At 45.0% G+C, this 26,422-nt stretch overlaps 1 protein-coding gene across 1 annotated transcript in view; it reads right to left on the bottom strand.

The window, feature by feature from the left end:
* The window catches only part of ULK4 (unc-51 like kinase 4), a 426,845-nt gene that overhangs the window by 154,588 nt on the left and 245,835 nt on the right, over positions 1-26,422 (bottom strand). The window contains exon 31 of the mRNA XM_065398954.1: positions 7,275-7,380. Coding sequence (XP_065255026.1) covers positions 7,275-7,380 — 106 coding nt within the window. The remainder of the gene's footprint in view (positions 1-7,274; positions 7,381-26,422) is intronic.

Here is a 26,422-nt window from a genome sequence, read left to right as displayed (position 1 = left end):
GGGGGACCGGGCCGAGCAAGGGAGCCTGGCCCCGTTGTGTGGCCCAGAGGGAGAAGCACTTCCACTTGGCCAAATACGTGGTCCTTGTTGAGGGCTTCCTGCTACCCAGAAGGACCTGCCTGACCTGCTGAGAGCATTGCAACTCCACGGGGTTTAGCCATGGAGCATCCAGGCTGTAAGGTGGAGCGACTCTAGGTTCGGGTGAAGCAGGCGACCGCGATCCTGTGTGATCAAGTCCGGTAGTAGGGGCAACCTGAGTGGCACCCGCATAGACATGTGCAGGAGAGACGTGTACCAGTGCTGGCGTGGCTATGCAGGCGCTATCAGGATGAGCCGAGCGTGATCTCTGCGGGCCTTGAGGATTACTCTGTGAATCATGGGAATCGGGGGAAAGGCGTAAAATAGCTCGTCTGTCCAAGAGAGGAGAAAAGCGTCTGTTAGGGACCCCGGACTGCGTCCCCTGAGGGAGCAGAATTGATGACACTTCCTGTTCTCGCTGGAGGCAAACAGGTCCACCTGGGGATGACCCCAGAGTCGGAAAATTGAGAGAACTATATCCCAGCGGATAGACCACTCATGACCCTGGAACGAGCGGCTGAGTGCGTCCGCGAGCCCGTTGTGCGCCCCCGGGAAGTAGGATGCCATCAGGTGAATTACATTCTGTACGCAAAAGTCCCATAACGCGAGGGCCTCCCGACAAAGGGGAGAGGAGCGAGCACCACCCTGTTTGTTGATATAGAACATCGTTGGAGTATTGTCCGTGAGGACAGAAACGCACCTGCCTGCCAGCTGGGATTTGAAGGCTAAGCATGCGAGGTGCACAGCTCGTAATTCCCTGACATTGATGTGCAGCGAAAGATCCTCTCGTGACCAAAGGCCTTGGGTTCTGAGGTCGCCCAGATGTGCACGCCATCCCCAATCTGATGCGTCCATTACCAGGGAGAGGGAGGGCTTGGGGTCGAGGAAAGGAACTCCTGCGCAGACCACCCGCGGGTCGAGCCACCATTGAAGGGAGTCAAACACCGGCTGAGGTAACGTCACCACCGATTCTAGGGAGTCCCTGACTGGCCGATAAACCCCTGCCAACCAAGACTGGAGTGGGCGCAGTCTGAGTCTGGCGTGCCTCACCACGTAGGTACATGCTGCCATGTGCCCTAGTAATTTGAGGCAGCTTCTTGCTGTGGTGGTGGGGTAACGTTGGAGGCCGAGTATAATGTTGGATATAGTGCGGAATCTGGCCTCTGGGAAATATGCCCTGGTGTGTGTCGAGTCCAGAACTGCTCCTATGAATTCGATTTTTTGGGTTGGAGATAGTGTGGACTTGGCCTCGTTGAGTAAGAGGCCGAGCGCGAGGAAGGTTTGCCTGGCAAAAACCACCTGAGCCTCCACTTGTGCCCTGGACCTGCCCTTGATGAGCCAATCGTCCAGGTAGGGAAACACCTGAATCCCCTGCCTGCGCAGGAAGGCTGCCACGACTGCCATGCACTTCGTGAAGACCCTTGGGGCTGCTGACAGACCAAAGGGCAGAACCGTAAACTGTAGATGGGCGTTGCCCACGAGAAACCTGAGGTAACGCCTGTGCTGAGGGATTATCGCAATATGAAAGTATGCGTCCTTTAAGTCGAGGGCGGCATACCAGTCTCCTGGATCCAGGGAAGGAATGATGGAGGACAGGGAGACCATGCGGAACTTGAGCTTCGTCACAAACTTATTTAGACGCCGCAAGTCCAGAATAGGTCTGAGGCCCCCTTTCACTTTCGGTATTAGGAAATATCAAGAATAGAAGCCTTTGCCCCGTAGCTCCTGAGGAACCTCCTCTACTGCCCCTGATGTGAGGAGGGACTGAACTTCTTGAAGTAGAAGTTGCTCGTGAGAAGGGTCCCTGAAGAGGGATGGGGAGGGGGGCTGGTGGGGTGGGAGGGAGGAGAACTGGATAGAATATCCCTCCTTTACCGTGCGAAGCACCCAAGCGTCCAATGTGATCCGGGCCCATGCACGATAAAAGGGGGACAGACGTGACGAGAAGGTAAGGTTGGATGGATCCAGGGTTCTGACTGGGAGGTCGTCCTCGACCAAGCCATCAAAATGGTGGTCTAGGCCCCTGTGTAGGCCTTGGTTGGGCAGACGACTGGCCGAAGGGCTGCTGTTGTTGCCTCCTCCTGCCTGTTCTTGGCCTTCTGCGCAAGGCGTCCCCTCGATTTTGAGGCTGGTACGGCCGAGGGGCCTGCGGTGGCCTAAACTGCCTACGCTGAGTGACAGGGGTGTGAAGGCCTAGTGAACAGAGAGTGGTCCGTGAGTCCTTCAGGCTACGAAGCCTCTTATCAGTTTTCTCTGAGAAGAGCGTGGTCCCTTCGAAAGGGAGGTCCTGAATCGTTCGTTGGACCTCGTGAGGGAGACCGGAAACTTGAAGCCAGGCTCCACGCCTCATGACCAGGCCAGTCGCCAACGTGCGTGAAGCTGAATCGGCCGCAGCCAGGGCCGCCTGGAGGGAAGCCCGGGTAATCAATCTCCCCTCCTCAACCAGGGCTGAAAACTCAGTTCGCGACTCCTGCGGAAGGAGGTCCGTGAACCTAGACAAAGCCGAGCACGTGTTGTGTCCATACTGGCTCACTATGGCTTGCTGATTGGCAATGTGCAACTGCAGGCCCCCCGTTGAATACACCTTGCGCCCGAACAGGTCCAACTTTTTGGCCTCTCTATTTTTAGGCGTAGCCCCTTGAAAGCCTTGGCGTTCCCTCTGGTTGGCCGCATCAACCACTAGGGAGTCCGGGGGAGGATGTGTATAAAGATGTTCATAGCCCTTGATTGGAACGAAATATTGCTTCTCAGTCCTTTTGGCCGTAGGGGCCAATGAGGCAGGGGTTTGCCACAAGGTGCGGGTTGTGTCCGTAATGGTCTTTATGAGAGGTAGAGCTACCCTGGATGGGCCTGACGGGGTCAGGATATCAATCACCGAATCCGTGTCCACCTCGATCTCCTCAGTCTGGATCGAGAGGCTTTGGGCTGCTCGAGTAAGCAGTTGTTGGAGGATCCTATTGTCCTCCAGGGCCGGTGCCGCTGAAGTTCCCGCTACTGCCTCATCCGGAGACGAGGAGGAAGAGATCCCTTGAAGAGGGCCTTCATCTACCCCCTCTCCCTCTACAAGGGCCTGCGGCACACGGTACTCAGGCTGCACGGCCGGTGCAGACTCGGGATGCGGCACCGCGGCCGGTACCAGGGTCGACACCGAGCGACGAGGCGTGCTGGACGGTGCCTGCGGTGTTGGGAGCAAGGTCCCCGTCGGTGCCGTTGTCTGGCTAGGCGGTGCCGTGTCCCTTTGTGGCACACTCCTGTCAGACGGCGGTGCCGGTGGTGGTGGCATTAGCGGCGGTACTGCCGACGTCGAAGACACAGACGCGGCTCGTGAGCGGGGTCCGTACGCCTGACCCACTGACTGGTGGTAGGCCCACAGCGTCCAAAAAGGCCACTGAGGGGGCGGATGCCACTGCTGCTGCTGCCACTGCGGTGGGTACAGTTGGGCACTTGTACGCGAGGATGATCGCCTACTTCTCGATCTGTTAGAGCGGTATGAGTCTGCCTCCGAGTCCGAAGTTTCTGAGTAGGAGGACATAGGAGGCGCGGTACCCACTGTCGCCGTAGAGGGTGCTGTCTGCACCGGTGCCGCTAGAGTGGCACGGCGTGGGGAGCGCGGCGAGAGCATTGCTGGTTTGCCCCTAGATTGATAATGGGGCCGAGCGGTAGCCGGAGGTTCTCTGCACTGGTGCGGCGACGCTGGCACCGGGAGGCTCAAGAGGTCTGAGGCGGCCTCGAACGCCTCCGGCGTCGATGGGAGGCGCACTTCCTCCATCATGTCCGGGGATCTAGGCTTTTCCGGACTCGACCGTACCCTCTCAGGGGCGGGAGTCAACGGGATGGCCGGATGGGTCTGCGGTGCAAATTGTCCTGTAGTAGATGTGGACGGCACCGGCCCTTTAGCGTCCTGGTGTGGAGAACGATCCCTCACCGGCCTGTTCTTTTTAACCGGCACGGGCAATGGGGAACGGTGTCTCATCGAGGATGGTTTCTTGTGCGCCGACTCTCTGCGGTGCCAGGGTTTGGTGGCCTTGGCCTCACGACTTATCTCCGGTGCCGGAGCACTGCGCACCGAGGATGAAGTGCTCGGTGCCGTCTCAGTAGGTCCGGGATCTCATTGCAGCCTCAGGGCCGCCTCCATTAGGAGGACTTTAAGTCTCTGTTCTCTATCTTTGAGAGTCCTGGGGCGAAAAGCCCTGCAGATACTGCACCTGTCTCTTTGGTGGCTCTCCCCTAGGCACCTCAAGCACGAAGAGTACGGGTCACTCTTCGGCATGAATTTCCCGCAGTCCCAGCAGAGTTTGAACCCTGGGGACCCGGGCATGCCCCAGTGGGGCGACGAAAACTTGGGGAAAACCGCCCAGCTAACACTAACTAAGCTAACAACAAACTAACTATTTACAACAACGATTGAACACTGCTACGATTGCTGAAGAGCAAGCGAAGTTCCAGCTAGCCGTCACCGGCGGTAAGAAGGAACTGAGGGGGTGGGGGGTCGGCTGGCCCCTATATACACCGCCATGAAGGCGCCACTCCAGGGGGCGCCAAAGCCGACCCTACGGACGCTGTTATAGTAAAATCTTCCGGCTGGCGTGCACGCGGCGCGCACACACCTGCTTGGAATGGACATGAACAATCACTCGAAGAAGAACTACTCATCCAGTGACCAGTATATTTGCCCTCTACCAGACTCCTGTACCCCACTGGTCTGGGTCTGTCACGTATACTTATCTTTTAACCATACTCTTTTCTTTTTTAATAAATTTTAGATTAGTTAATAAGAATTGGCTGTAAGTGTGGTTTTGGGTAAAATCTGGAATGTTCATTAACCTGGGAGGTAATGTGTCCGATCCTTTGGGATTGGTAGAACCTTTTTTTTTTTAATATGACGAAATAAGATTTTCAGTAATCTTCATCATTCTTGACTTGGGTATCTGGGTGGAGGCCTGAGGCTGGGTTACTTTAAGGGAACTGTGTCGTTGGCTTCTGGGTAACCAGTGAGGTAATAAAGAAGCTGTTTTGTGCTGGCTTGTTAAATCTAAGTATTAAAATATCCACCAGCTTTGGGGATTGTCTGCCCCATTCTTTGCAGTTCACCCTAATTGAGTGACCTCAGCTGGCTCTCTCGGGACCCTGGTCACAGTGGGAAATGAGAAAAGGTAACCAAGTCCTCTGTTTTGCTTTAGGACAGCTTTCTTCCCACCTTCACTTGGACAGTAGAACTTTCAGGTCCATCATTACCAGATCAGTATTTCTGTAATTATCTTATAGACTTGGGTCTCAGAAGTTGTGAACTTTAGGATTAGGCCCTCAATCAATAAGACACTGGCTACGCTTCAGGTATTTAGTACCCTGAAGATAGTCTCAGCACCCTTAGGAACTGGCTAAGACAGAGAAATGGTTTCTGGCTGCTGTGAAGTACATCCAGGTAAGGGCACTGAAATGCAGTGAGCCCCAACTAGTGTCATATCCAATCCCTATTGGGACTCTCCCTTCTCCAAGCTTGTCCTCTCCATGTCACATCTGCCTTCAATAACATTTCTAGCCCAATTCCTCAAGCCACGAACTACCCTGAGCGATGAGACACAAAGTAGATTAGAGGTGGGAAAGAACTAGCACATTGCCAAGTAATGTGAAAAGTAAATGAGAGTGAGACCCAGCAGACTACACGGAGACAGGCAGGGGCATGATGCTTGCTGGGGAGTCCTAACGTAATTTAAATGTATTATTTTGGGGTTTTTTTAAAGACAAAGTCTTTCAAAGAATTACAAAGTACATATGACTAATCAAAAAACAACAAAAAAACAAAAACAAATGTTAAACAGCTCATACATAGGTTTTCTGATCCGTACATACCTACTTAGATGATTTCGTACTTAGGTATGTGGAAATCAACAATGTTTAACAAGAAATTAGGGTGCCTTTTTTGAGTCTAATGAGGAAATACATATGGTGTGGAGGGCATTTAAAAATATTTTGCAGGTGTTGTGAATTATAATTTATGTGATTCCATAATTTAGGCTGTAATATTGTTAACACAAAAAGTTGTATTAAAACTTATGAAAAGATCAGTGCATATGCACTAGCGAGTAGCCAGATTTAAAGTGTTAATGCAATTAATTTTAAAATTAAACGAAACAGAAGGGCTTTCTCTGTATTACGAGTAATCTGTTTACATGCAACATTTCAATTAAGTACATGTCCTAAACTGATAAAAATACTATTAGCACCGGGATTTTAATATTTTAATTACTCCTAAATTTTTAAGGTCAAGAGGGGCCATTTTGAAACCATCTGAGCTCCTGTACAATATAGGTCCTTAGAACCTCAGCCAGTAATTTCTGCATCCAGCCTGTAAACCCATAACTTCTGTCTGAAGTTCTAATATATCATTATTATTCATATAGCAGTCTGTATATGTCTGAAACGCTATACAACACACAAGAAAGAACTTGCCTCAAACAGTTTACAGTCAAATTCACAGAATTATGATAACACAAGAAACAACTATTCAGGTGCAGTGTTGCAGATTTTATCTTGTTGGCTTGTCAATGTTGCCTTACTCACACAGCCAACTATTACTAGGTACTATTGTTAATAAGTAATTAAAAATGGTCTATGCTAGCAAAATTCGGTTACAAATTTATAGATAAACTTTCAAACAAATGTATTCTCATTTCAACAACAGAAATTTCTCACTACATCTTGTAAACTGAAGCCAAATTCTCTATTTCAATATATTTTATTACTGAATCTGCCTTTTATTTAGATGTGTAATGATTTTCATATTTAGAACCACTGAAGTCAATGGGGTTCCTTCTGGGTGCATCAGACTGCCCATACAGATCACAATGTAGGACTGGGGCATTAATTAGTAAGAAAGAAGTTTACAGTCATAGAGTGACTGGCCCTTTCACAGGTGTGAATAGGAAGGTAGGGAGAATACAAGGAGCCTCCCTTCTTTCTGCATGCTCCAGGCATGCAAGGACCAGTTACAATCAAAGTTCATGTGCCCTGGGCTCTGTACCATCCTTACACAAAATTGTGCCTTAAAGGTACAATTTAGCTTTCACTTAGTCACTCCTTAGGAACCGCCAGCTACAGTACATAATTAAGCACACTGAGTAGAAAAGCTCATTCTATGATACACAAGTAGGCAAATATTTGCAGTGAGGAGGATGCCAAATATAAGAAACACATACCTTGTTCATAAAGTAAAGTCATGTTTGTATTTTTGTGGGCAACCAGATTATTCAATAATGCAATTACACTCTGCATGGTATTACCCAGCACACTGTCCTGGTGCTCCTGTAATACAAATAAAATTAAACAACAAATAAAACATCTTCCAATACATTTTCTTATTTCAAGTTTAACAGTAGACTATTTCCTTGCAAAATGTAATGGGAAATATTATCCAATTCCTTTAAAATTTAACTTAATGATTACAGCAGTGACAATTACAGTAACATGACCTCTTACAAAGGTTGTTTAAGAGGATATTACCTGCACTAAAACCTCAGATCTGAACTTCACATGTGCCATTTTGTCATAAATGAGTTGGAATAAAAAAACCTGGATATCCCTGAACTTTTAGATTTGGATTAGAACATTACCAACCTCTAATCACCTCATATTCAGAACTGATGTATATTTTCATTGCATTACATTTCTCATACAGACTATTCTCATTCTATTTAGCTTTAGTTTGAGGTGCCACAGAAAGCCAAGAGATTCTTTTGTTATTTTGTGACTAAATACACCAGGGGGCAAGATTTTTCATCAATGTAATATTAAGGTTAATATTATGGTTGTCAAGCGATAAAAAAAATTAATTGCGATTAATCATGCTGTTAAACAATAATAGACTCCCATTTATATAAATATTTTTGGATGTTTTCCGCATTTTCAAATATATTGATTTCAGTTACAACATGGAATACAAAGTGTACAGTGCTCACTTTATTTTTTATTATAAATATTTGCACTGTAAAAATAAAAGAAATAGTATTTTTCAATTTACTTAATACAAGTACTGTAATGCAATATCTTTATTATGAAAGTTGAACTAACAAATGTAGAATTATGTACCAAAAATAACTGCATTCAAAAATAAAACAATGTACAACTTTAGAGCCTACAAGTCCACTCAGTCCTATTGCTTGGTCAGCCAATCGCTCAGACAAACAAGTTTGTTTACATTTGCAGGAGATAATGCTGCCTGCTTCTTGTTTACAATGTCATCTGAAAGTGAGAACAGGTGTTCGCATGGCACTGTGCCAGATGCGCTAAAGATTCATATGTCCCTTCATGCTTCAACCAATATTCCAGAGGACATGCGTCCATGCTGCTGATGGGTTCCGCTCGATAATGATCCAAAGCAGTGCATGTTCATTTTCATCATCTGGGTCAGATGCCACCAGTTGATTTTCTTTTTTGGTGGTTCGGGTTCTGTAGTTTTCGCATTGGAGTGTTGCTCTTTTAAGACTTCTGAAAGCATGCTCCACACCTCGTCCCTCTCAGATTTTGGAAAGCACTTCAGATTCTTAAATCTTGGGTCGAGTGCTGTAGCTATCTTTAGAAATCTCACATTGGTACCTTCTCTTCGCGTTTTGTCAAATTTACAGTGAAAGTGTTCTTAAAACAAAGAACATTCTGGGTCATTATCTGAGACTGCTATAACATGAAATATATGGCAGAATGCGAGTAAAACACAGAGCAGGAGACATACAATTCTCCCCCAAGGAGTTCAGTCACAAATTTAATTAACGCATTATTTTTTTACTGGGCGTCATCAGCATGGAAGCATGTCCTCTGGAATGGTGGCCAAAACATGAAGGGGCATACGAAAGTTTAGGATATCTGGCACGTAAATACCTTACAACGCTGGCTACAAAAATGCCATGTGAACGTCTGTTCTCACTTTCAGATGACATTGTAAATAAGAAGCGGGCAGCATTATCTCCCGTAAATGTAAACAAACTTGTTTCTCTTAGCGATTGGCTGAACAAGAAGTAGGACCAAGTGGACTTGCAGGCTCTAAAGTTCTGCATTATTTTGTTTTTGAGTGTAGTTATGTAACAAAAAAAAAATCTACACTTTTAGTTGTGCTTTCACGATAAAGAGATTGCATTATGGTACTTTACTCCTGGGGGGAATTCTGCACCACTGCACGTGTGCAGAATTCATGTTCCCCACAGTTTTCTTTGCTTCCCTGCAGAAAAATGACTTTCTGACAGGGAAGCAAAGGGAAGCTGCAAGAGCAGTCACACATCACTCCCTAGCAGCACAGATACAACGTTTCAGACACCGAGAGCAGCTGGCGGAGAGATAAATCACCGCAGGCCTGGGGACACCCCAGCCAGTGGCTCCTACCCTGAGATGGGATCAGCTGCTAGTCCCGGCTGGGCTGGAGGCAGGAAAGGACGGGACTTCCTTTTCCTCTGCAAGGAATGGCTGCGGCTGTGTCAGACCCACCCCCAAAAACCTCCCCCAGCTGCAGGAAGCTCATCATCCTCCCCTGCTTCCTGCCCCCATCACTCCTCAGCTGTGGGGGGAGGGGTCACTGTATGGGGAGCTGCTCCCCCATTCACCCAACCCCTGTGTATCCAGACCTCCCATACCCAGACACCCACGCCAAGCCTCACCCAGTACATCCAGAACCCCCCTAGCTCTCCATACCCAAACCCCACCCCACTGAACCTCAACCCCTGCATCTGAAGCCCCCCTGTACTCAGACCCTCTGCCTCCAGACCCCCACCCCTGCACCCAGACCACTGTTCACTGAGCTCCCTGCATGCAAATCCCCACACTGAGCCCCCACATCCAGACCCCAACACCAGTGACCCCCAACTAGCTGCACCCAGACCACCACCGCACCAAGCCCCACTCTCCCAGCACCCAGACCCGTCTGCTGAGTCCCGACCACCTTCACCTGGAAGCCCCCACAGAGTTCCATTGCCCCTGCACCTGGAACCTCCCTAAGGAGCCTCTGTGCATCCAGATCCCCCCATACCTAGACCCCCCACTGAGCTGCCTGCACCCAGATTGTCCCACACAGAATCCTCTCACCCCACTCCTGGATCCCCCCACACTGAGCCCCTCCACACTTGTATCCTGCCTGGTTGAGCCTGCCTGCCCCACATCTTGCGCACCTGGAGCAGAGGGGCAGGGCCCCAGGGTGTTTCTGGGACAGGCCCAGGCCTTGTGCTGTGTCAGGGTCGGGTGAAGCCTCACTGCTGAGTCCATGTCCTTGAGTTGGGGGGGGGGGGTGCAGGGTGATCTTCCACCTTCGTGCAGCCAGTGGCTGCAAAATATTGTGCACAGCATTTTTAATTTTTTGGAGCAGAATGCCATCAGAAGTAGGTACTTGTATGAGGTGAATTGAAAAACACTTTCTTTTGTTTATCATTTTTACAATGCAAATATTTGTAATAAAAATAATATAAAGTGAGCACTGTACACTTTGTATTCTGTGTTGTAATTGAAATCAATATATTTGAAAATGTACAAAACCATCCAAAATATTTAATATGTTAAAATTGGTAGTCTATTGTTTAACAGTGCAATTAAAACCGCGATTAATCGCGACTAATTTTTTTTTTAGTTAAATGCGTGAGTTAACTGCGATTAATTGACAGTCCTAGTTAATATATAATACATGAAGGACACCCATATTTACATATATAGTTTCATGATTCTCAGTGAGGCTCATTGTTGACAGATTGTTTCAGTGAAGTGACAGAATATTCTGACTCTATATTGCTAAATTCAAGGTGTTCTTGATCACGAGAAAAATGTTTTGTCTCTACAGTACTGTCCTTAAAAATATGCTGTAATCAATCTGAAAGGTATGAAAAATTGTGGTGTGATCAGTAATAATTAGCTTGACAACTAGAAACTAGTACAGGAACATTATGAGCTTGTGACAAGGGCGGTGTCAAATCTGTGCCAAATATAAATACAAAGAAAATATTTTAAATCTCAATTGGGATGTTCAAAAAACAGTGGGTTGAATGTGTGCTCAAATGGGAATTATTTCTGAAACTCTGGCTAGTGTCATTAGTATACAGATGACATGCAGCAACATTTCTTCTTTCTACCAGAAATAGATGATGCGGGGTCAGTTTTTGCTTGCTTCCTAGCATTAGGATTTGCATAAGAGTAAACTAGCTGAATCTTAATTTGTACAAATCTGAAATAATGACAGTGGGTTAGAAGCAGGGAAAGGATTTCAAGAATATGGTGAAGAGGACTTCAGACCCCATTAAATACAGGGTTTAGCCATGCAATTTGCAACTTGATGCTCTAAGACAGTGGTTCTCAAACTTTTGTTCTGGTGACTCCTTTTACATAGCAAGCCTCTGAGTGCGACCCCCCTCATAAATTAAAAACACTTTAAAATATATTTAACACCATTATAAAGTGGGGTTTGGGGTGGAGGCTGACAGCTTGCAACCCCCCATGTAATAACCTCATGACCCCCTGAGGGGTCCCACCCCCCAATCTGAGAACCCCTGCTCTAAGACCACAGTCTTCCTCTGGAATCCCAGCTAGTTCTGGGGGCCAAGAGCAACTTAATCTCAGCTACCTCCTCTGAATAGACATCTGTGACCTTCTCTCTCAGGTCTGCTATTACCACAATAATGGCAATATGTCCTACTTTGGGATATTCTTGATGACCACTCAGATGTTACAGATGGTGCTGAATGCAACTGGTTGACTGTAAGCTAGTAACAGTCACAAGGAATATGTTACTGCTTTTCTTAAAATAGTTCCTTCCTATTCAACTTCTGGGTACAATTCAAGTTGTTGTCTCTTATCCATTAAAGCCCTGGATGGCTTGGGTCCCCACTATCAGAGATACAACCTCTCTTTCCACATATTATCATCACAGCATTTGAGATAAGGTAGAGCATTTGAAGGCCTAGATGTAAACATCATGTGGTTAGTAGCTGGGAATTCTTAGTGGGGGTCTCTTGACTCTGGAACTGACTTTCCTCAAGGGTCTGCTGGACTTTAGGATACAATGCAAAGCCTAAAATATAGGCTGATATATTTAAATACAATGTTGGAAAGTATAAATGTAAGCTCCTTTAAAAAAATTAAGTAACCAAAACAGAAAAATGAGGTCATACGGCAATGCTATTGAAAAGCAATTTTGAAATATATTCTTAGGGGGACTTCAAGTTTTCAGATAAGCATTACTAATACATCAACAAGATACATGTTCATCTGATAGCCTGTCACCCTCTATCTAATTAGTTTTTTTAAAGCATGCTTGGAGCACAATTAATAAACACCAAGAAGATGTACTTTATTCACAACAAAATTAACTAATGATATATTCTGTAGAAAACCAGTTCCTAAGACAAACAAAAATGCAAAGCTAGTAAGAAGATCACTGTTTATGACAAAATGACAGATGACACTCGGTGTCAAGTACTTTCTGTGGAAGTAAAAATAAATTTATCATTCTGAGACCAAAGCACCATATATTTGATGTAAATATCTTGTAATCAAATTCACTTTTTTAAATATACAATTGTAACAGAGAACTTGGTACACCTCTACCTCGATGTAACGCGACCTGATATAACACGAATTTGGATATAACGCGGTAAAGCAGTGCTCCGGGGGGGCAAGGCTGCGCACTCCGGTGGATCAAAGCAAGTTTAATATAATGCGGTTTCACCTATAACGCAGTAAGATTTTTTGGCTCCCAAGGACAGCATTATATCGAGGTAGAGGTGTAGTTGTGCAGCATTACAATCTTTTGCATCCACAAAGTTAGTAGCACATAAATTAAGCCATATTTCTTTTAATGGAAATCAATCAACTGTGTTATATAACTCTCTAATGAAAGATGGTTGCACTGGTGCCTTTGCTTCTATTAAAGCAGTATCAAATGAAGTTTATTGTACTATAACCTACACAATTCTAGATTTCAGGATATAATTCTAGGCATCTAAGAGAGAAAAATACTCTCAATAAATAAAATTATTTTAGGTGTCCGACTTAGAGCAAAAGAGTATACTCAGCTAGATTACTGAAGTTTTACTATATACACCTCTACCCCGATATAACGTGACCCGATATAACACGAATTCGGATATAATGCGGTAAAGCAGTGCTCCGGGGGGGCGGGGCTGCGCACTCCGGCAGATCAAAGCAAGTTTGATATAACACGGTTTCACCTATAACGCGGTAAGATTTTTTGGCTCCCGAGGACAGCGTTATATCGGGGTAGAGGTGTGTATGTGTGTATATATATATATATATATACACACACACACACACACACACACACACACACACACACACACACACACACATATATACATATACACCTTTCAGAACTGCTGTGCCGAGTCTTCATTTATTCACTCTAATTTAAGGTTTTGCGTGCCAGTAATACATTTTAACATTTTTAGAAGGTCTCTTTCTATAAGTCTATAATATATAACTAAACTATTGTATGTAAAGTAAATAAGGTTTTTAAAATGTTTAAGAAGCTTCATGTAAAATTAAATTAAAATGCAGAGCCCCCTGGACTGGTGGCCAGGACCTGGGCAGAGTGAGTGCCACTGAAAATCACGTGCCATAGGTTGCCTACCCCGATATACACACATACACATATTAGTAAAACTATATATATATATATATATATATATATATATATATATATATATATATATATATATATATATATATATATATATATATATATATAAAAAAATGAATTATGGCTAGGTCTCATGAAGCCACAGGTATGCCTTACCTACACCTAAGGTGTCACTGATGGCTGTTACGTTAGATTTGTAAGGTTTATGTAGAAAATATTTAACTTCTAAATAATCCATCAATGAGCAAAGCTGATCTAATTTGTGTGCACGACACCACATACTGTGGACATTTAATGAACAGTGCACTTGACAGCTTTAATAAAACATAGCATTTGCCAACAGAGATAATTAGAATTGAAGCAGCAAAATTCTAGTGTTTGGCAACACAGATGAAACAACTTCATTAAAATGTACAGCTTCGGCAAATGAAAGGCAGGAAAGCACTGGACCTTGAAGAATCAGCCTTCTCAAAACTAATTGCTTCAGTGCTTAAACAGGACAGCTATGAAATACCAAGGGCATAACAAGGAAATACTAGTTTAAAAAATCGGCTTTTCAAAGAGCACTGCACTGTATTTAGGCCATTAAACTTTTTATTCTAATTTGAAGGGTTGTGTGTTAACGAAAGAAATCACTCACACTGTTTTAAAACCAATAAGGTAAGTAAATTTAAATTAGCTACATGGACCTGAGAGTTTCATCAAGATGCTATTGTATAAATCCCAGTAATAACTTTTTTCTTCCTTTTAGTGCATCAGAACTTAAAACAACACACCCAGACTTCAGCATTTTAATCACTTTGTTTGATAACACTGAAACCAGACTGCAATTGTGATAAAAGTTAATCCTCTGGAGACTGTACATAACATGTACATGCCCCGCTAAGCATTTATTTGGCTGACAGTCTGGAAAATAAAAATGCTTTAAGGGTTAACTTCAGAGATATGCTGTAATTAAATTAAAGGATACCATGACATTTCACACAATAATTCTAGTCCACTCAATGGAATTACAGTGGTTAAACTGCAATTATTTTAGGAGCTCTCTTTCTTAAGCACATGACCTATGAACACAAGTTAGTTAATTAATATGAAATCACAAGATGTTTTACTATTTCTTACAATAAATCAATTGATACAAAAGTATTATAAAAATGAAATATAGCCAAACTACTTCTTACAAGGCTGTATTTTTTGTTTGTTGTCAAAAACTTTTGATAAAAGTGCAGGTTTATATTTTACTGGGCATAGTTTATTCTCTCTGTCAGTGAATATCAATGAGCAAAATAGAAGCCTCTATATACAGTGTCTCTGGAAGCAGAAAATTGTTATATCATTAGTTTACAGCCTATAAGGGACTTTGTCAGCAAACATATGCACCATTCTTCAACCACAAAAGTAAGCTAATAGAGAAACAAGTCAATTCTGCCTAGTTATATAGTTGACTAATCAGGCTTTTAAAGTTTTGGTGCTTTTGATCAATGGACTAGTCTACATAAAACTGAACATTAATAAACATGAATCTCAATATTAATTTAATGTCGTCTGTAGATGATCTAAGGCCTGGTCTACACTAGGAGTTTATGTCGAATTTAGCAGCGTTACATCGAATTAACTCTGCACCCGTCCACACAACGAAGCTATTTAGTTCGACATAGAGGTCTCTTAAATTCAACTTCTGTACTCCTCCCCAACGAGGGGAGTAGCGCTAAATTCGACATGGCCATGTCGAATTAGGCTAGGTGTGGATGGAAATCGACGGTAATAGCTCCGGGAGCTATCCCACAGTGCACCACTCTGTTGACGCTCTGGACAGCAGTCCGAGCTCGGATGCTCTGACCAGCCACACAGGAAAAGCCCCGGGAAAATTTGAATTCCTTTTCCTGTCTGGCCAGTTTGAATCTCATTTCCTGTTTGGACATTGTGGCGAGCTCAGCAGCACTGGCAACGATGCAGAGCTCTCCAGCAGAGATGGCCATGCAATCTCAGAATAGAAAGAGGGCCCCAGCATGGACTGATCGGGAAGTCTTGGATCTGATCGCTGTGTGGGGCGATGAGTCCGTGCTTTCCGAGCTGCGATCGACAGCCAAGATCTCTTCATCACCCTTACAGAGATCCCCTACCAACTGTCCCCAGGCGTTAACCCGGACACAGAATCAGGGGAAGGATCAGTCAGTAAGTGTTTTAAACATGTAAACATTTATTTTTAACAGAACAGGAATATTAACAATATTAACAATGGGTTTTTCATGATTAGTTTGCCGTAGGCGCTTAAGGTTTCAGTCCTTGGCAGTGCAACTACTGGAAAAAAATCTAACAATGTCCGGTTTAGCATGATTGGTTTGCCCTAGGCGCTCTACTGTTTAGTCCCTGCCAGTGCAGCTACAGTAATCCGGTCTATATGTCCGGGGATAGAGCAGAAATCCTCCTGGGACATCTCCACGAAGCTCTCCTGGAGGTAGTTGGAAAGCCTTTGCATCACGTTCCTGGGGAGAGCGGCCTTATTGGGTCCTCCGTGGTAGGAAACGTTTCCGCGCCAGGAGACAATCAAGTACTCGGGGATCATTGCCTTGCAGAGCATGGCAGAATACGGCCCTGGTCTTTGCAGGCTTTCCCAAAGCATCCTTTCTTTCTCGGTCTCTGAAATCCTCATCAGAGTGATGTCGCTCATGGTGACCTGCTTTGAATTAGGTAGGGGAATGTTAGTATTGGGACTGCTTGCCTGTTCCTTTACAGAACTGTAACCGGCGGTTTACAGCCACGCGGTGGAGGCGGGAGAGGAGCAGCATACAGGGATCTTTCCCGGGGACAGCCGCGAGGGGGGTGGGACAGGGGAAGAGTTCATGCTGGCCGGATTGCCGGCAGCAGGAACTGGCCAACGCTAGGGGCATTGCTTTGAACGTGAAAGGAGGGCACTGCTATAAATTAAGCTTTCAGCAGCCAAAAGTCTACGGCTTACCGTGTCCGCCTGCTACCCGAATTCCGCTGTCCTGCCCCGCTTGTGTGATCTGTACTCCAAGACCCCAGGCACTGAATGGGAAGGCCGAAAATTCGACCTTGTCCTGAGTGCGCATGTGATAGGTGCTGTGCATGGTCTTGTTCACAGAGAAAGACTATGTTCATTGTTCACAAAAATGTATCTTTGTGAGGAATTCACTCCCTTTTTCCCATCCCACAGCTGCGAGTGTCTCCCGACCTACCCCGGCATCCCCCTCCCAGAGGCTGGCACAGATTAGGCGCTGAAAGAGAAGGACACGGGACGAGATGTTCTCCGAACTTATGGGCTGCTCCCGAGGCGAGGCGGCCCAGCAGACCCAGTGGAGGGAGAACATGTCGCAATACCAGCGATCACACAGCGAACGGGAGGACAGGTGGCGGCAGGAAGACCAGCAGGCGACTCAAACGCTGCTTGGACTAATGAGGGAGCAAACAGACACTCTCCAGCGCCTTGTAGATGTTCTGCAGGACCGGAGGCAGGAGGACAGAGCCCCACTGCAGTCTATCTCTAACCGCCCTCCCCCGCCACAAAGTCCCATCCCCCCCTCACCCAAAGTCCCAAGAAGGAGGGGCGGCAGGGGCCGTGAAAACAGTCACTCCACCCCTGCAGACTGCTCAAGTACCAGACAGCTCTCATTCCCAAAGTTTTGATAAGTCCTTTCCTTCACTCCAAAAGCACCTCAACCAAGCCCCCGTCCCAGTGTCATCCCCTACCTGTGTAGTTGTTAATAAAAAATACGTTTCTTTTAATTACTGTTTCCATCAGGTTCTTTTAGAGGAGAGTGTGTTTGAAGGGGGGAAAGGGGGTTGGTAATTGGAGAGGACAGTCACCTTTACCATGGTACAGACATGGGGGCAGGTTCAGGAGCAGGTCACACACACATTGCAGTCACTAGGCACCCTGGTCAGTCTGGGAGGTGGTTTTCATGTTCTGTGTGTGTGTGTGGGGGGGCTATGTGAGTTTGTGGCGGGGGAGGGCGGTTACAGATCTTATGCAGCGGTCCTTAGCCTGGATGACAGAGCCACGCAGCAGGGGATCTGTAACCATCCTCCCCCGCCACAAAGTCACATAGCCCCCACACACAGAGTCCCGAAAAGGAGGGGTGGGCAGGCTCCGTTGAAACAACCAGTCCACCACTGCGGACCGCTCTAGGAGCAGGCGCCTGTCATTCCTCGAGTTTAGAAGCGTCCTTTCCATCACTACACCCGCTCCCCACCACAGTCTGCATCCCAGTTTCAACCCTTTACCACGAAACCCTTAATAAAGAAAACGGTGTTAATGAACAAAGTTCCATTTATTTTATTTTTAAAGGTGTGTTGGAAGGGGGGCAACGGGGTGAAGGGGGTATGTAACTGGAGAGGATAGTCAACATTAAGTGGGTAAAGAAACGGGGTCAGGTTCAGCTTCTCTTTTAAACAACGTAATAGTCACAGATTACCCTGCTCACTGAGGAACCTAGCTTTCAAAGCCTCCCGGATGCACAGCGCGTCCCGCTGGGCTCTTCTAATCGTCCGGCTGTCTGGCTGGGCGTAATCAGCAGCCAGGCGATGTGCCTCAACCTCCCACCCCGCCATAAACGTCTCCCCCTTGCTCTCACAGAGACTGTGGAGTACACAGTAAGCTGCAATAACAACGGGGATATTGGTTTCGCTGAGATCAGAGCGAGTCAGTAAGCTTCTCCATCTCCCCTTGAGACGTCCAAAAGCACACTCCACCACCATTCTGCACTTGCTCAGCCGGTAGTTGAAGAGTTCTTTTTCACTGTCCAGGGCACCTGTATAGGGCTTCATGAGCCAGGGCATTAGCGGGTAGGCTGGGTCCCCGAGGATCACTATAGGCATCTCCACATCCCCAAGAGTTATTTTGTGGTCCGGGAAGTAAATACCTTCCTGCAGCCGTCTAAACAGACCAGAGTTCCTGAAAACACGAGCGTCATGAACCTTGCCCGGCCATCCGACGTTGATGTTGGTAAAACGTCCCCTATGGTCCACCAGTGCTTGCAGCACCATTGAAAAGTAGCCCTTTCTGTTAATGTACTGGCTGGCCTGGTGCTCCGGTCCCAGGATAGGGATGTGAGTTCCATCTATAGCCCCACCGCAGTTTGGGAATCCCATCGCGGCGAAGCCATCTATGATGACCTGCACATTTCCCAGGGTCACTACCTTTGAGAGCAGTAGCTCAACGAATGTGTTGGCTACTTGCATCACAGCAACCCCCACGGTAGATTTGCCCACGCCAAAGTGGTTCGCGACTGACCGGTAGCTGTCTGGCGTTGCAAGCTTCCAGAGGGCTATGGCCACTCGCTTCTGGACAGTCAGGGCTGCTTGCATCCGGGTGTCCTTGCGCTTCAGGGCAGGGGACAGCAACTCACAAAGTTCCAGGAAAGTCCCCTTCCGCATGCGAAAGTTTCGCAGCCACTGTGATTCATCCCAGACCTGCAGCACTATGCGGTCCCACCAGTCCGTGCTTGTTTCCCGGGCCCAGAATCGCCGTTCCACAACATCAACATGACCCATTGCCACCATGATGTCCTCGGCGCGGGGTCCCGTGCTTTGTGACAGGTCTGTGCCACTCTCAGACTTCAGGTCCTCACCGCGCTGCCGTAGCCTCCTCGCCCGATTTCTCAGCATCTGCCTAACACTTACTATCATGCAGAACAAATTAAATTAGTTTTAGAACGAACCTTCAGAAATGGCTTTGGGCGAGAAGGTACCTGCACCACAACTGGCTGCAGAAAAGAAGAAATTGGGACAATTAGGGTTACAATTCTCTTTTATAATCTTGGCTCCAAACATTGAGTGCTACAAGAGAGTTCTCATGTAGCCCAATAAACTCTACTTTCCAAAAAGTTCCTGAAGCTCAGCAGTGCCGAGAAGGCACATCATACAAATATGACTGTGCAGAGACCACATGAAAGAAGAATCAATGCTACTGCATAGAATCACCTGAAAGAAGGTGCCAATGCATCAGGTAGTTCTATTATTTCCATATTCCCTGCAAAGCTTGTTTTCCCCATAACACACTTGTTCTTGACTGACAAAACTGATGGAAGTCATATGGTTGTTACTGATTTAACTCTCCTATGTCACAGCATGCAAAGCTGGTACAAAGCCAGAAGTTGGGTTTTGGACTTTTTGACCAGCCATATGAATTTAATATTCATTAAAGAGCCTGTGGAACTCATTGCCAGGGGATGTTGTGAATGCCAAAACTATAATGGGGTTCAAAAAAGAACTAGATAAGTTTCTGACCCAGTATAACCGTTCTTATGTTCTAAAAATGACTGATTGAGAGTTCTGGAAATGGAAATCTATACTTTTCTCTACTGCCCTACCTGTGTGACTCGAGATAATTCTAGAGTGACTTCTCCTAAGGCTGAAAGAGCAATTCAGACTTAGTGCCTATTCGGTCCTTAGCCTCCCTGGTGACACTGCCTACAAAAAAATGTTACTTACCTGTACCATAACTGTTCTTTGGGATGTGGGTGCAGACGTGTTTTCTATTCAGGTGTGCATGCACCCAGTGCTTCGAAGCCAGAGAACTTTGCTTATCAGTACTCATTGGGGCAGTACACATGCTCTTTGGCCCCTCATATGGCTATTTAAGGACAGTGCTGCCCCGACCTCCCTCAGTTCCCTCACACCAAAAGCCCAAACTGGAGAGACTGATGCAGAAGGGACATAGGGTCAGTCTTGAAATACACGTCTGTACCCACATCTCAAAAAACAACAGTTACAGTACATACAAGTAACCATTTTAAATTCTTTGAGGGTTTCAGATGTGCAATTCACTCCGGTGATTCACAAGCAGTAACTGAAGGAGTTGGGGCTCAGAGTCTACTTAAACAGCAACTGCCCTTCCAAAGTTTGTGTCTGACTGGAGATACAGTCGTAATAGTGTAATGTTTGGTAAAAGCATGCATGGAAGACTAGGTAGCAGCCTGCAAATGAAACATCACTGAGAAATGCAACTGAAGCCACTTGGGCCCTTGTCGAATGACCCCCCAGGCTCTGTGGAGGAGAGGTCTGAGCTATGCCATATGCTGTTGTAATATAGGAAGTGATCCATCTGGAAATTGTCTGTGCAAAAACTGCTGGACCCCTCATCCAATCCACATAGGAGAGAGAAAGTCGAGGCAATGCACAAAATGGTTTACTCCTTATCAAATAGAATGTCAAAGATCATCTCACATCCAGTGACTGGAGGTGCTGCTCACCTGCATTCGAGTGAGGCTTAGGAAAATAGGAAAGAATATTGTTTGATTAAGGTGAAACCACTTTAGATAAAACATTGTGTGTGTGGTCTTAAGGCCATCTTGTTCATTAAAGAGCCTCTGGCCCGCTCATTAGGGCCTACAGCAGTTTACTTACTCTCCTTGCGGATGTTATGGCAATAAGAAAGGCTGTCTTTTGGCAAAGGAGAGACAGGGAACAAGTTGCTAAGGGCTCAAATGGAGGTTTTATGAGAGCAGACAGCACAGAATTAAGGTCCCACAAGTGAACCTTTCCTTTTACAGGTGGAAAATGGTAATCAACCTCTCTTAAAAATCTTACTACCATGGAGTTTGGGAAAACTGATTTCCCATGGATTGGAGGATGGAATACTGAGACTGCCACTAAGTGGTGAGACTCAACAAGTTGAGATACAGACCCGAGGACTTAAGATGTAAAAGGCAATCCAAAATGTCCTGAACGTGGGCTAGCAGAGGCTGAATTCCCTGAGCGAGCAACCAAACCAAAAAACACTTCCATTTGGCCAAATCGGTAGACTTAGTAGAGGTTTTTCTACTATTAAGTAGGACTAGCTGAACTGCTTGTGAGCATTGTCCTTCCTCCTCATCTAAACATGCAGCATCCACACTGTGAGGTGCAGGCTGCTCAGCACTGGATGCGAAATCTGACTGTGGTGCTGTGTCAGTAGTTTGGGAAGGAGATCTGTGAGGTTGAACAGACAGACTGTGAAGGTCAGAAAATCAACATTGTCTTGCTCAAGCTGGTGCAGTGATTCATCTTCATTTTGAGAATAACCTGAGGAATGAGTGGGACTGGCATGAAGGGACACATCATTGCTGATTCCCAGTTCAGATAGAAGACATCAGTTAAAGACCCTGGAGTGAGCCCTGCTTGAGAGCAAAATTAACTGTACTCGTCTTTTGTTGCAAACAGATTGATTTTCAGAATACCCCACTCTCTGAAGATGGACCTCAGAACACTGGCCTTCAAGGACCACTTGGGATTCTGGGAGAAATTTCTGCTGAGGTGATCAGCTAGCTAATTCTTTGCACCTGATAAGTGTGTGCCAGTGAGAATTAGGTCTTCCTTCATGCAAAAGTGCCAAAATTTTATTGCTTCCTAACAGAGCTGGTTGGAACAGGCTTCTCCCTTCTTGTTCATAGAATACATTGCTGTAGTGTTGTCGGTAAGTATGTGAAGCTTGATCTGAACCTGAAGAACCTGGCATGATTGTTTGAAGCTCCTGGACTTAGGAAGCTTCCTTTCATATCAGTTTCTGTCCACAAATACTGAACATTCAATATGCCTATATACAGCCCCCAATGTATTGTGGAGGCATCAGTAACTACAGTCTTGGTCAATGGAGGACAGGCAAAGGGAATACCTTCACTTACTTTATTCTGATCTATCCACCACTCTAAGGATGGATTACTGATGGCACTCAGACAAGCCTGTCTAATGACTGACAACAAGGGAGATAGACCAACTTCAACCAGGATCGAAGAGAATGAAGATGTAATCTCACATGCTGGGCTACATAAGAGCATGCAGCTACATGAACTAATAACTTCATACATACATGGACCATAGCTGAAGAGTGGCACTGGAGAGACAAATTATTCATTTGGTAGAAAAGCCCTTGAACTTGTAGAGTCTAGTAGGGACGCAATTAATTCAATTCTTTGTGTTGGAATTAATATCAACTTACCTTTGTTCAAAATCAACCCCAGTTGATAGCATGAACTGGATGTGACAGAGGACTTGTGCTTTGAATTTGTCCTTCAGTAACCAATCATCCAGGTAAGGAAAGACATGAAATCCCATTCTTCTTAGATATGCTTCCACTATCACCATGTATTTGGTAAACACACGTGGGACTGATGCTGATGTTGATCAGTCACTATGAATCTCAGAAACTTCCTGTGGCTTGGGAAAATCGCCACATGGAAGTAGATGTCCTGAAGATCAAGGGCTGGAAACCAGTCATTGTGTTCTAACACAGGGAGAATTGTAGCTAAGTTTACCATACAGAACCTCATATTTTGACATACTTGTTGAGACCTCAGAGGTTGAGAATCAGTCTCAACCCTTACTTAGGCTTGGGACTCAGGAAGTAATGAGAGTAGAATTTCTTTCCCCAGCCGAGTGCCCTAAGCACTGGGCTACAGAGTCACTCACTCACCCTCCTCTCTCTGGTCCAATATTTATGTATACTAAGTAGAACAGCTTCGGCAGGAGAGATTGTGAGAGACCCACCCCAGATTACCAACTAGCCTGGGGTTCAGGCACTCGCCTGGAATGTGTAGCCCCGGGTTCAAGTCCATGCCCCAAATCAGGCAAATGCGGGACTGGAAAACAGGTGTCCCACATCCCAGGTGTGTGTTCTACTCATTAGACTCTTGGCTATAATGGAATGGGAGTCTCTCTCTCTCTGGTTTCTTGGAAGAAATGGTTGACCTGCTTAGCCACCTAACTCCAGGAAAGGGTTCTTGATTGGGAATCATGAGCAGAAACAGGCACTTCCCTCTGGCCTGTCAGTCAGTGGGAACTATGCACCTAAGTATCTTTGTGGATCTGCGTTCTTTCCTTTAGATTTCACTCCTGAATAGTTCAGGCAGCTCCCCACGCAGCTTTCTGTCTTCTGAGAATCCCTCTCTTAGGTTCCTAATTCCACAAGGGAATGCCTGGGCACCTAACTAAGGGCTGTGAATTCCACTGGGCAGCAGGGCACCCAGTAGTTATGGGCTGCAATGCCTAAGTCCCCTTTGTGGACCTAGCTCCAGAAGCCTTCAGGCAAGGGGAATTGACTAATTCAGATGTGCAAAGCACTTCTACAAAACACAGGCCCTGTGCCAATCAGATTGCTTGCATCATCTCTCAGCATTCCACACAGCTTAAAATACAAACATTATCTTGCTACTCATGTCCTTCTAGCAAATTAATGTTATCACTTGAATTTCCCTTCCTCACGCTATTTATTCCTGCAGCAGAAAACATTTTCTATTAGGTGGTATCAAGGCACCAGCCTCAAGGCAGGAAGTGGGCTGGAGCCAACCATACTCCTCAATAAATTGGCTGAAGTGCTGAAGAGTAATACAGTCAGCATTATTTTTGTCCTTTGAGACAGGGTGCGTCGCTTTCATGTTCCTGCCCTGGGCTTAGAAAGACAAGCCAATCTGCTCTGAGCAAACTGAATTCAGGCTACAGGGCCAGTAAAAACAAGGCAAGAAAAATGATAAATTGATTTTCATTAATAACATATATAAATAAAAATTATACTTAGCAAAACTATGTGCTCATTCAAAATATATGTAATTGTTAAATATATCTACTCTTTGTCACAGTGCTTGTGCTGAGTAGTTTTTGTATAGCTATTGATATTGATGTTCATGTTGGGATTTAAATTTTATTTTATTAAGAATTAAGTTCATGTAGATGCTGGAGGAATGTTATATGGGATATTCATTTTTTTAGGATTTTTCTAAATGTAATAATCAGGGACAAATTAAAGCAAACCATTGTCCCCTCATGGCCCTTCCTTTCCTTGGTGTTGCAGCAGAATTAAGATGAACTGAGAAGTTCACCCCCCTCACAGCTATCACTTTGAGCCGTCTGGAAATTGGAGAGTGGTACCATATGGGCAGGGGAAAAGGAGGGAAATCAAATGGAGGGAAATCATTAAAAAGCAGTTAAATTTTGGACACAAACACTAACATATACCTTACTCAGAATCATATGTTCATTGCATGATATTACTACAAGAAAGAGTTATGGTTGTTTGGGGGCTTTAACTGGGCATTGCAATACTTTAACAAGTTTTGACTGCTTTTAAGTTTAACTTAACTCTGAATTTCCTGGGCTTATAAATGCTTGCTTCTGGGATAATTACAACATCTCTAATGTCTTTTCCTCTAAATTACGGATATGTAGTCTCACCCTTAACTCCATCTTAACTTAGTTTTTGTTTGGGAACATTATGTATATAATATATTACACCCCACCCCCACCTACCCCTTATCACTCAGCACTCAGCACTTATTCAGGAAGGTGAGGGTACATATTTCTACTTCTTCACTCAAGATCTGTAAATCCTAGCTTAGCCCTAGAATTGGGGATGAACTAGTAAAATCCGGAGCTGAACGGAAACTGAAACCCAATTAACTGAATAGCCATCGACACTGGTGTGGGGATGAAGGTTCAGAATTTGGAAATGAACCAAGATCAGAACTCATGCTAACCCAACTCTAGAGGGGCTGGAATAAAACCTTGGATCCAAATTTTCCTGAACATTAGTGGCTTTGAAATCCAGAATTGTGCTGCTCTTGACCATCTCTAGTAACTAGATTTTACATTAATTTATAAAGTTAGGGCCTGATCCTGAAAACACTTACTAAAAGTAGTGCCTATAGCCACAAACAATTCCACTGACCTCAATAGGACAAGTCATGTTAGAAAGTACCCAACTTCGTAGTGTTTTCAAGGTTAGTTCTTTTGGGATTTACACCAGGAATGTAGGATGGAAGTTTTCAGATGGACCAAGAGAAAGAGGACGTTTATTTTTATAAATAATAAAATTACTCTTTCAATTGTAAACAACAGGAGGAGAGCTATGTTTGCTTATGCAATAACCTGGTACCCTTACTGGGGTAAATAATTGGTCAAATCCCTCATAAACACAATTCCTAACAAAACAGACCGTCATCCCTATTCTTTAATCTAATTTTCACTTAAATTAATGTGATGAGTATTTTATTGATATTTCCTAACAGGAATGGAGTCTACTTTAGATGAAGAATTAAAAATAAAAAATACATCTAGCTGTGAGACTACAAACAGGGAACTTTAAAGTTAAGGATGATGTCTCCTCTTAGCATAAGTTGTTCTGGGATGGTACCACAGCTTCTATGACACACACAAGTTTGTTTTATGTTGGTGCTGTATGGGTGCAATTGAGGAAAGAATACGTGAATTTGTTTTTCTTGGTCTGAGTCAGAAACAACAGTTTTCCTTTAATCAAAGTTTTTTTTGGAAAGCTTTTTTGCATTTAATATTTGTTTGTTCCTGTGTACTTAGTGCAAAAGGACCAATGGTGAGGATCAAATTTAGAAGGCAGTATTTCAAGTAAATAATACAGCGGAATATTTAGACAGTGGCAGTGGAATTTTTATTTTGCAAAACAGACACACAAAATAATTCACAGGAGTGATGTCCTCCAACCTCTGGAATTTGTTCATATTTTAAGGTCACTGTTCCTCACTAGGAAGTATTTTGAAGTGAAGCTAGAATGCAATAGCATTTGAAGAGGGAACAAGTTAGATAGACAGGGTCAGTAGAGGAGAGAAAAGAAAGCTCATCACATAGTGGAGAGGCAAAAATAAGAATTTAAGCCCTTTAGCTATGGTAAAGATTCTACAGAATCTTCTAAATTACATCTATTTTAACAACTTATTTTTCCTATCCATTTGAAGGAGCAGTCAGTTCCAACTGATACCAGTA

The sequence above is a fragment of the Emys orbicularis genome, chromosome 2, assembly GCF_028017835.1.
Source record: "Emys orbicularis isolate rEmyOrb1 chromosome 2, rEmyOrb1.hap1, whole genome shotgun sequence".
NCBI lineage: Eukaryota > Metazoa > Chordata > Testudines > Emydidae > Emys > Emys orbicularis.
Note: the sequence above shows the minus strand (reverse complement) of the source record. Positions and strands in the feature narration are given on the sequence as shown.